This window comes from Leptonotus elevatus, chromosome 12 (genome assembly GCF_054856555.1).
Source record: "Leptonotus elevatus isolate MCC_2025b chromosome 12, RoL_Lele_1.0, whole genome shotgun sequence".
In the NCBI taxonomy this organism is placed as follows: Eukaryota; Metazoa; Chordata; class Actinopteri; order Syngnathiformes; family Syngnathidae; genus Leptonotus; species Leptonotus elevatus.
Window position 1 is genome coordinate 13,830,515 of NC_141250.1, and position 12,208 is coordinate 13,842,722.

A 12,208-nucleotide genomic window follows, 5' to 3' on the forward strand; every position below is an offset into this window, starting at 1 on the left:
CTTACTTGAAACTTTAAGAAAGGACCAATGTTTGCTATCCAAACACTGACGTTAAAGTGCTGCCAAAAGTGAATTATTCAAATCCTAATCATTTATTATCAAGAGTTTAATAGATACAAAACACTGGAAGTTAGCAGATGACAAAACCAAGCAGAATAGACATATGAATCAAAACAAACCATCCCGGAAAGAACAGTTTAATCAGTTAACTCATTTACTGCAATTGACAATTATAAACGTCAAAAAATAATTTTAATTTTTCTATTAGTTTAACTTTTTTATTCTACATTTGTTAACAAGAGTACAAACACCTAGAATTTGTTTTATTGCACATTTAGAACAGACATAAAATGTGTGGTTAATCGTGAGTTAACTATTGAAGTCACGCGATGAATTACGATAAAAAAATAATAATCGCCTGACGCCCCTAATTTTTAATAATCATCTCGTCAGGCGATTACAAATTGTAATTGTAATTAACCGCATGACTTCACTAGTTAACTCACGATTAATCACAAATTTGATATCTGTTCTAAATGTACAATTAAGATTTTTTTCCTAGGTTTTCATACTCTTGTTAACAAAAGTGTGTGTGGGGGGGAATGTCAAACTAATAGAAAGAAAGAATTGTTGACGTTTATAGCCGTCTATGGCAGTGAATGAGTTAATATGAATAAGGTTATCAAGTCAATGTCTTGGATTAAAGAAAAAAAACACATTGTTTTTAATTTTCCTCCCTCTATTTAAAAACCTATCAATTTCTTACCACATCTTACTAAACATACATGTCTACATGTAGCTTTCTCTTGACAAGGTCATGTATGCGGTCACAATAAAAGATGGGTCATCGCCACAGGAAATCTAATCTGAAGCATCTGGGTCAGACTAAACATGTGAGGCAGCAGAATTTTTGAGTATGCAGGTATGTAATCTCACATTAATCATCTGACATGTATGACAGTGGCCGGTTGCTTTAAAATTGGGTTAGACAACCGACGCGACACCGAGGGAGTTCCAGTGCAGCAGGACGCAACATCCATTCATGAACAAGAGCACAGGACATTGAATGTTTGTAATTTCTATAGCTGTGTGTAAATAAAGGTTATTGAATAACACTGAAGTCTATACATCAAATGTTTCCAAATCGCAAAGAAACAAACAAACCAAAAAAAGCCCTTTTTTATTAATACCACTACTTTCGTAGATATGCTGCACTGCAGACACATTATGCCTCTGTACAAAACACCTTTCCTTAGGGAAGTTGATGTCACTTTAGGGCTTAAGTTAAAATTTGTGCCATAATAAATATGTTGTGTGGCTGGGCAAGAATTCAATATCAATATGTATTGCGATAGACATCATGGGATCAATATCAATACAAAATGTGCTCAATAAAATGTTCGATAGAAAAAAAAAACCTTTCCAAAGGTTAATTATTATATGTTAAAATAAAATTAACTAAATTCTGCCTTTTTTCCTCTGGTTCTTATTTTGAAAAGTAAGCAAATAAATAAATATAAATTTAATTAGCTAACTATCGATATCGACTGATATGAAATACTTCTATCATGAGACACTATTCGGCCACACCGCAAAGCCGTACCCAGACACAAACTGGGAAAATTGGTCAATAATGAAGGTCTCTCTAATTTTTTTTAGAATTGCCTTTAATAACAGTTTGAACCCTAAATCATGATCCAAACACATGAATGGGGATTCAAACTCATCTTCAAAAATAAATGACTCACAGAAGATTTAATTTAATTTTTTTTAAATGGAAGTGATAAGGAAGTGGAAGTGAGAAAACGCTGGCGTGACACTGCTTCGCAACCTTAGAAAATACCAATTACTACTTTCGTATTCAATTTTTTTTTAATTCCGCTTACATACATGCATGCACAAACGATGCTTTATCTTTAGTTGGCCATTCGCTGTAAGCTTGTGCTGAGCAGCTTGCATTTACCTACTAATCAGTTGATTACCTCCACAACTGCCTATCATGATCCAGACCTTTCTCTGAATCATCTTGTAGAGTTTACCACCTTGCCTTCTCTGGCATCAACACCACAAGGACCCTCGTCTGCCTGTCAAACTTCTACTGGAATCTTCCATCACGCTGTTGTTCGCTATCAAGGCAGCTAGCTATCAGATGGTAGCTAACGCTAGCTAATCGTCTGATAACATTTTTGGGCGGCAACTTGCAGCAATACAGAAAAAGCACAAAAATGCAAGGATAGGCGAGAATACGTGAGTTTTTCAATGAACGGATGTTGGTGGTTATGTTCTACAGAAAAATATAGAAATAGTGAATCGGTTGGAGTGGTCATTTGGTACTATGCCGCACAAAGAGACTGAACAATAAAAATATTGATCAGTCTTAGAGCAGCTTTATTTTGAGAATCAGCGACATCTGCTTGGTCGCCCAATAGAGGAGGGAAAAAAAAGGTAAGCCCACGAGCTGGCAAGAATGAGTAAACAAGCTTGGAGAGCTTCTTTGAAAAAGAGAACAAGACAAATGATGAGAATCATGAGACCGTAGACAATATCGCCATGAGGCAAATAAACCATCAAAACTGCTTTGTAACATGTAGCTTGGTTTTTAGATTTAAAAAAAAAAAAAAATTTTAACTGACCCCAAGATGGTTTACAGAAAAATCCTGAAAAATCTGTCGCCCATGGCGTGCATATGAGTGTGTTTCAAAAGTGAACAGCAAAAGAGAATACTTAGATGAACAGGGTAAACTGGGTTTCGGCAAAATTTGTGAACCCAGGGGGGTGATACTGTATGAGCTGTTATAAACGCATGCACGTTTGATGACGCACCTAACCCTAACCTTCTAAATAAACCAAGTTTACGTCACTCACACAAATGCAAGATAATTGGCAAAATCCCACATTTTGCGGTCACAAATTATGGTGAGTCGGAGAAGGGTGCAGAGCTCCGACTAATTGCAATAACTATATACAGCATATTTACGCATTTGTTTGTATGTAACATGAAACCAACCCATGGAGCTAAAAAGCTAGGAACCCGAGCTCTAGTCTACACAGTATCGCATGTGTTTCATTAAGTGTTTAGCAGCATGGGGGGCTGGGAGTGGAGGGAGATACCTTTTATACTGATGCCCAATCACACAGTGGATGCTTTGAACACATCCCAGATATGGCTGCTCAATAATCTAGCAACCCTCCACTGAAGGATGAATCCTGACCAAAAACTGAAGGTTGTGTAAATGCAATAAATAAAAAAAAAAAGAAGTGAGGACTTTGTATGCACACAAACGGGCAGGAGCAGATATGATATGAATATGGTATCAGCTGCAGCAGCAGGCAGCAGAGGGGCCGACTGCGACCCAAAAGATGTGGCACGGATGCTGGAGGATTACGTCATCGAGAGAGAGAGAGAGAGAGAGAGAGAGAGAGAGAGAGAGAGAGAGAGAGAGAGAGAGAGAGAGAGAGAGAGAGAGAGAGAGAGAGAGAAAAGGAGGACGCCTCAATCCACTGGCATTGCTGAACACCGCACCAGTGTTTGATGATCAGCAACTGTTCTGTGCAATTAATGATAGGCAAGCCACATATAAACACAATAGGCTGAAATGAACGCCATAATGACTCCAAATGAATGGGGATGGAATATGCATCGCTTCATTGTCACGGTCTTCCATCGGAAACGAGCATAAATAAGCATGAAGCTCTCTCGTTAATTGTTAATTCGCGTTGTTCTTCAATTCAATGTGCGCCATATTTAAAGACATACAACTGGCTCTATTCACCACCAGCCGAGCTGTCATTAAAGGGGCTTATTGTACACTTGTAACGTTACAATGAATGACCTATTAACGAAAGGGGGTATTTATGTCGACATAAGGAAGGCTGAAGCGTAAAATGCTTAATAAATGGCACTAAATGCGATGCAACAATGCGGATAATTGATCATTTTAGGGTGTTTGGTGGCTATGAGAAATAAGTGCGATGTATTGAATGGACAGAGCAGCGTTAGCAAACAAGGGAGCTACACATTGGTGATGGACTATTAGCACGCATTATACATTTAAGACATACCACTCACGTGAAACATTTTGACGGTACGTTTGTCAATTCAAGGAAGCGTTCACGTCATGTTTAGGAGAATTATTTAGCGGCGTGGAGCAACTTGAAGCAAAGTGACAGCGCCGAGCTAGCCGGCTAAGCTAGCTACCGTCAGCTGTCTGTAAAGAGGTTTTTTTTTAATAGTTTTTAAAAACCATCTCTTTTTTTTTTTGTCTTACCGTCATTAACTGCTCCGGGGGCGTCCAGTTTTCAAGGAATTAAATGTTCGCCGTGTGAGGAAATGCTCTTTGTGGGTTGGGCGACGAAGCCCGAACATTCAAAAGGAGTTCGCCCGCGGATGCCGACGAGACCTGGGCATCATTACAACGGACGGTCGGTCTTCACGAGTGGTCGCAGTCCGCCGCTGCCTCATGCACATCCATCCGGCAGAGAGGGGCCTCCTCCGGCCGCGACCATGCCACCACTGCCTCGGCAGCCACGGATGATAATCCACAAAACAGGAGCCCCCGCAGTAAGCATTGGCTAAACGCGGCCAGGATCAGTCATTTCAGGCTGAGTACGTGTAACGCATGAAAATAAAATAAAAACCCACTATAAATATCAATAAACCAGTGATATAAAAAGTGAATCACTTTGTCGATTTAACCCCAAAATGTTGCGTTTCTGACTTCGTGCGCTCGCTAGTTGTCGTCAGCCTCGCTCGGTCTCACTGCAGCTGCTCATCGGAGCGACACAGCAGCGGCAGCGGCAGCGGCGACGTAATGGCACAATTGGAGCGCGCGGAGGCGGGGCAAAAAAAACGGGAGGCGCGCTGTCCGTTATGGAGCGCACCCAGGCAAATAGGCATAATCCTTTTATGTATGGAGCTCCTCACGAGACCCGGATGTTGGGACTATTGTCGTTCATTACAAGGCGACGTTACAGTACTGTGTAACCTCATTTCACATGTTACCGTTAAGGATCCATTTTAAAAATCAGTTTTTAATATTATCCGTGATATTTGTATCAATATAATTGACCTTAAGTGTATTCATTCACACATTTAGACAGAGCCGCCGTGTAATTCATATTTCTTGTGTAAAGGAGGGCACGTCTTGATGTGGGCTGGAGTGGCCTCATGTGGCGCACAATGTAATAGCAGTCAGTGCATTACAGCAAGACAATGGGCCTTTGTACTGCCTCTTTCAGTGGCACACTATGAAGTATAAGATGAAGAGGAGACAGTAAAGCCCACTGTTGATAGGAACATCCCAATGTAACTCGCACATAATGAAATGACAGCCTTTCTTTGCTTGTTTTTTTGTTTTGCATGCATTCAAAGCCAAGGCAAAAAAAATATGTTTCATACTTAAAAATGCATTTCCACCCAAAGATGAAACACAGAATTGTATGACCTCGAATAACGTATCTGGCCTCTTAAATTATTCCAACCTTAGGCTCTGAGCCAAATGGGGTCTCGAATCTGCCATTGGCCATTATCAATGACCAAACAATGGCACTACTTTAGACACAGCAAGGACATCTTGGGAATTCTCATGCATTGGGCCCCTTACTAGTTGTGGCTGGCTAGTGGCTAGTAGGGGGGCCCAAGGGACAGTTGATATTGGGTCTATATCAATGACACAACTGAAACCCCAGTGGACACTGTGATTTTAGTCATCAATGAAATTCCACACAGGAAGGCCGCGGAGCCGAGATCCGAACAGCAAACCTACAAACTGTGAGGCAGATGTGCTATCCAGTAGGCCAACATATCTATCCTACAATATTATTCATTACAAGCTGCTATATTTAGTTGAAACCTCGGGGTACCTGACTAGAAATGTAATTAAAACACATATCAGAACCTCGTTAATACGCAGACGGATGACCTCGGGGAGTGTGGCGTGATGAGTTCCAAGGTCCCACCGAGCTGGATATTAAGATGATTATCGCTCAACAAATTAGCCAGTCATGCAAATGTGTGCATACTTAAGCGTGCTTTTCTCAGTTAAGGTTGTTTTCCTGGGCTGAAAGGGGGGTGGGGAAGAAGAATATGTGGGGATGCGACATGCTGGAAGGAAGAAAAAAAAAGACCACAAGGGAAATAAAGCACTTGCACCGTCAATAGAATATATTGCATTAGTGTTCTTTTCCATGGCGGTATGGCACACTTGCTTTGTATGTCATTCTCAAAAACATTCAGTAGACTGCATGAAATCAAAAATATGTTCCCTCATAGTCATAATATTTTTCTAGGGTTTAATTCATGGTGTGCACTGCAGCACTTACAAGTAATGAGCCAAATTAATTAATCATATATATATATATATATATATATATATATTTTTTTTTTTTTACAAAATCTAAATATTCTTCACGAAACACTGATAAACATTCAATACAAGTTTTCCACAAATAAATGTGTGTGGGGGGGGGGGGTACAGTTCACTTAGAAGAATGGGGAGGAAAAATAACCCAAATCTGCAGGTGCAGAATTGCAAGTATGCTGGGGTCAACTGTAGTTTGTAATTTCACCATTTACCAGTAGATGGCAGACATGTCTTAGTTGTGCTACAAAAGTAGACTTAAATCTTGTCCTTTTTCATAAGAGTGAGGATGCCCTCCCTTCTCGAGGTGTACGGTGTGTGCTTTAGCTGAAAGATGTTGGCGGGAAACAAGTTCCCACTGGGAGCATACATCTTCTTTCCTTTCTGTCCCATGAGTGCACGCAGGGTTTTGTTTCTGGACAGAATTTTGTCATAAAACTCCACCCCGCCCTTGGCGTAGTCGCGGGACACCCCGGCGGCCCGCCGGTCCGAGCTGTAATCGGACCACTGGGCGACGGCGTCCGAGGTGAGGAAGTAGGATACGGTGCCAAGCCCCAGCGCCACAAGGTTCACGGCTCCACGTAGCAAAGCGGGCCCGGCGTGAAGGCTGAACACTTGTTTCAGCACCACGCTGTACACCCAAACTCCTCCCAGGCAGATGGGGGCAACCGCAGCACTCACAATAGGCGTGCCCGACTGCGAGCGCGCCACCTCTCGGGCTAAGGCGAATTTTTGCGCTTGGAGGGAGAACACCAGGGAGTCCTTGAGAGCCGTGCCCATCTCACTGTCCCACTCCACTGTTTTGCCATTGATGAAAATAGTCCGGTTCGTGATGCCACTGTGGTCATCGGCCAAACTGTTAAAGTTTGCCGGGATGCCAATTTGGGCCCCTGCAGGGAGCCATGGGACGCCAGCACTGACTGGGTGGAAACCAAAGGAAGCGAAGGCAGAGAAGTTCTTGGATGAGCTGACACTGTATTCCTTTAGCACCTACGAATGACAAGAGTAACACACAGATTTGAGTATAAAGTCGCTGGGATCTGTTCTATTGCTTATTCACTCGTCATGGAATAACGGGAAGCGAGATGGCTTGACGGGGTCAAAGTGACCTCTGCAAAATATGTGCAGTTCCGAGCTGACCATTTCCTGCCGAGATATAAAAAGAAGAACTGTGCCTTCTGCAGTAAAATAATTCTCACACAATCCAACGCTACAAAAGATACCATTGAAGCTGTTGCTGCAATGGATATCATATTAGGGGGAGGAAAATTCCTTGTGTGGCCATTGGCCGCTATCTTCCTCTGACCTCAATCCTATTCAGAACATGTGGAACATCCTTACTGACAGCGAGCTACATATGTCATTGATGCGTGTTAAAAGGAAGAGCTATACAGTAGTCGATAAGAACAAAAAGTCAACACACCCTGCCACTGTTCAAGTAGGCTTTTCCTGACTTTTTATTTTTTGCTTTCCAACGCCAAACATATCTTTTGGAATTATGACTAATTCAGCTTTGATTTCATTGGACTGTAAGACATTTTCACAAATGTGTTTGGGAGATTTTTGTTATGGTCAAATATCAAAGAGGTGCTCCAACATTACCAAGTATTTTGATTGATTTGAATTATTTTGGGGCCTAATCGATTTAAATTTATATATATATTACAAAGAGAGTCCCGTAAACATTATTCCGCGGTATAAATCTCATGGCGCACCACCCAAAAATGTTTCACAAGAGGATACACAACTTAATTGTAGCTTTTACCCTCTAAGAAAAACATCTAATTGTTGTGCCACTCACCATACGTCGTTAGCATAAATAGATGCAAAACAATACATTAGTTGTCTTGAATACATAACATTGTAATTATATATTTTTTTCACAGAACAATAACTGCAGCGCAGCATACATACACCAAATGTGTCCCTTCTGCAGGTATGAACACATTAACTTGAAAAAAAAACAAACACCAAAAACAGTCAGCACCTGCTGGAAAAGGTCATCGAGCTTGTCAGACAGTGTGACCGGCTCTCCTTTGTGCCAGGCCTGGTAGAGCTGGCGGTATGACACGTCAGGGAAGACGTGGTAGAACATGTTGGCCGCAAAGATGCCACTGCAGCTCGCAACGAGCAGCGGAGTTCTGTACTTCTGGAGAAGCACCGCATACTTGAGGAAGTGAGATGCCATGTGATTCTTTTCTTTGCCGTCCGCTTTCGGGGAACAATCTGTGACGATAGTGACATGTCTTGAGATAGAAGTCATACTGTGCACATCATCTAAGCATCAACGGGACTTGGTTTTGCTCGTCTACACATCACGCTAAAATAACCTATTCACGGCCAACCTACTATAATCACGGTAAAGATAGCAGATTCACGCCAGGCAATTGAGATCTCTCATCATCTAAAAATCTTACAAAGCCGTTTACGGCAAAATAATGCTTGTAGGAAAGTTGACGGTCACGGCAAAAATAACCACTGCCTAAACTTTATGATGCTAATTTTGGCCAAAATGTGCATCTTGAATGTCTTCACCTTGACTTTAAATATACACCTCATGTCTATTTCTCGATATTGCCCACCTTTACACAAAAAAAACGTCTGACATGCACAATGAAGACTTAGTAGCTACATCGCTGCACTTTACAGTGCAGTATATTCAACGGTGGCTGGGCTGTAACTTACGTGGTTTCGCTCCGTAGAAATTAAACACCACGCAGCAAAAACGACTGCATTTCAAATTTAGAGACGCCTTAAAATTAAACTATATTGTACTGTTGCTCATATCTTTTCAAGGACAGCTGTACACGAAGTTACATGATAACCATATGACACAACACCAACCTGGTCGTAAATCGGCATCGCTGCTGTACTGCTGCGGCGCGACAGTTTTACGACAGTGGCACAACAAGTGGAGCAATGTTTACAAAATATCTCTCAACTCTTATCATTTAAAAATCTTACACATTTTTATAGAAACTTGTGCTATTTTATTACGCAGTAAGATATTTAGACTTTTAGTGTAGTGTGGTGGTGTACGCGTCCTACTGTGGGGAGTTGTTTCTTAATTAAGTATCGGTCACCGTGGTTACCAATAATACACGGAAAGATCTAATCTCAGTGTTATACTGCATCGCACATTTTAGATTATCAATAAAGAAGACGTAAATATTTATTCACAATGTCAAACAATTCAATACACCAATTGTCGAGAATTACAGTAGTATTACAGCTACGTGACTATTTCCTTCCCACATACTGCTGAGTCAAATGGCGAGTACAGATTTTGTTACCATGACAACCCTTGGTGGTGGCATGGGAATAAACAGGCAACTTACATGAGCAAAACACAGATTTGAATTTATTTATTTGGGGGGGGGGGGGGGGGTATTCACACGTGAAGACAAAAAATGTATAAATAAATATAAATGAGACATTAAAAACATTAACTTATGGAGGCAGCGCCTTACACACGAAACAGGAAGCGAACCCGCACCGCCTGCACCAAGGGCAAGCGACTGTTCCAGATGGACAACTTCAATGAGCAATTAAGCATTTGTTGCTTATCAGAAGCTAACACTATTAGCAAACCCTAATCTTTTTTTCTTTTTTTTTTAAGAAAACCCTAATCTAAATGGCCACTAAACCCAATGCAGCTCTGCTTACCTTTTGCACTGAAACGTTAGCAAGGGAATTGCACTTGCAGGGAATGTTACTGATTATGCATACTGCCTCCTCTACATTATCATGTCTCAGACTGACAATGCAGATATTTGAAAGCAGCTCCGCAGCTTCATCCAGTCTAGCTGATCATGTAATGGGTGGAGAAACTCAGTATGGAGCCATACGGGATATTATGCATTAGCCCCACTGAAACATAACAGTGGTCAGAAGTGGAGAACAGATACATTTTCAGAATAGGCAGATAACAAAAGATGTGTATAGTTGTTTATTTTCACATTTGATAGACCAGCATGGACTCCGGAGCAATTTGTAAACAAGCCAATAAAAAAAGCACCAAAAAAAAACATGTAAAAAAAATTACGGGTTGTTTGATGAACCCAAAGTTGAACTTTTCGTCCATAATTCTAATAGGTCTGTTATATAGTGTTATATACTGTTAGTATCTGTTAGCAAAAAGGAAGATGTACAGAATAGAGAGGAGCTTACAAAGGATAATTGTGTGCATCTGAAATTTTGTATTATTTGGCTCACAGGCCATATTGTGATCAGATATGCTGATCCTAGTGGAAAAATCCTGCTCACATGCTGTCTCCATGGAAACAGGCAAGAGGAGGTAAAGGTAGGTGTGTGCATGAAAGAGCGACAGGGGCTGAGAGAGATCAAACATATTGTAATATATGTGGTAAGTTATGTTTTAGCATACCGTCTATTAGACACGCATCATCAAGAGTACCCCCTTTATATTATAAACCAAGGAAAAAAGAAAAAGAAAAAAGAACCTGTCCTCTAGATTAGATGAATTTGTGTTGTATGTGTTCATGCACTGAGTACTCAGAGCATTTTACAGCATTGAGAGGTTAATGGACAGGTTAATGAACCTACTTTCTGGACATACATGTGCATCGGAAGAGTAGCTTTCCTCCATATGGCTGCCTGCACTTAAACATGCACTCTGCAATCAGTGCGCCACGAGTGCACATTGACATCAACAAGCATCATGAAGTGAATGCTCAAATATACAGTTTTGTATTTGTTGTGTCTTTTTAAAATGCTCTACATAACAAACATGCACAGGTTTTTTTGGGACACCGACCTGTAGAAATCAGCATTATTTGCCTCATACACAGGTCTTGTAAAAGCATAAATAGTGTCAATGGGAGGTCACATAATTAGGCCATACAGTAAACTAGATTTAGAATTTTTGTAAAAACACACACACACAGAAAACTGCTCATGTCATTCATTGTCATTGTAAAACAGGGGCAACAATACTCTGCCAATCAATCAGAAGACATCAAAACATCAAAAAAAGAATTTATGCTGTCAATTGTAAAAAATAATAATAATAATTAAAAAATCCTGTATCTCCAAATTTGGTGTTTTATCGTTTTTATCCCAAACACAAATGATAATTAAAGAAAATGTACAACAATTTAAAATTAGAGAGTGCTTTTGTATCAGTGATTCACTTTAAGGTAGCCACTGTTTTAGGGAATAAGATGGATGTAAAATCTAAATCACGTTATATAAATTATTACTATAATTTTGTTGTTTATATTTAAAAAAAATTACTTTATTGAGTTAAATCATTATAATGTGCTTAGTGTCCGCATTCTATTAGCATAAATGCCATGCTTAACCCTTACTTACTCTTGCTTTGAGGTCTGTTACTGAAATGAGAAATATTAGTAAAACAAAACAATGAGGTAAAATATTTGACTAAAATGAGTTAAACTCTAATCATTTTGAGTCCAGTTTGTGTAATATAAGATTTAGAGCTGGGCCTGGAAATAAGTTTATTCTAGTGTCACAAAAAGCAGATGGCCCCGATTCGGTGGAATAACCTTAGAGGTGAACATAAAGAGTTATGATTTCGAAGCGTGTAGCTTTCCATCCTGTGACAGTGAGTTACAAAAAAAAAAAAAAAAAAAAAAACACTCTCAAAACCACCACATTCTTTCGTCTCCTCTTCCTTTGACCGTACCATATCCCTTTAAAGACTCGAGGAGCAGTCCATTTCATCAAAAGGGGGGTTATATCACAACTTGGTGAGATTGCTACACGTTAGACATAAGAAACGGCATTAGAAAAAAATAAGTAAACAAACTGTTTACCTCTTTATTACTTACAAATATACAATACGGAATTGTAAAATGATTTTTTAA

General features: G+C 40.1%; 2 protein-coding genes across 3 annotated transcripts in view; both read right to left on the reverse strand.

Moving 5' to 3' along the window:
• The window catches only part of ptpn4a (protein tyrosine phosphatase non-receptor type 4a), a 52,196-nt gene extending 47,396 nt beyond the window's left edge, over nucleotides 1-4,800 (reverse strand). The window contains exon 1 of the mRNA XM_086091181.1: nucleotides 4,269-4,800. The gene's annotated coding sequence lies outside the window, so the exon portion shown is untranslated. The remainder of the gene's footprint in view (nucleotides 1-4,268) is intronic.
• A 1,337-nt stretch (nucleotides 4,801-6,137) lies between these two features.
• tmem177 (transmembrane protein 177) lies at nucleotides 6,138-9,232 on the reverse strand. Of its 2 annotated transcripts, none has more exons than XM_086091450.1 (3): nucleotides 9,204-9,232; nucleotides 8,347-8,585; nucleotides 6,138-7,349 (listed from the first exon to the last, which is right to left on the reverse strand). In XM_086091450.1, the coding sequence occupies exons 2-3, from the start codon at nucleotides 8,545-8,547 to the stop codon at nucleotides 6,618-6,620; spliced, it is 933 nt and encodes a 310-aa protein (XP_085947576.1). In that variant the 5' UTR covers nucleotides 8,548-8,585; nucleotides 9,204-9,232; the 3' UTR covers nucleotides 6,138-6,617. The 2 variants fall into 2 exon arrangements, with proteins under 2 accessions (XP_085947576.1, XP_085947575.1); XM_086091449.1 differs by lacking the exon at nucleotides 9,204-9,232 and adding an exon at nucleotides 9,045-9,197.
• Nucleotides 9,233-12,208: the final 2,976 nt, after the last annotated feature.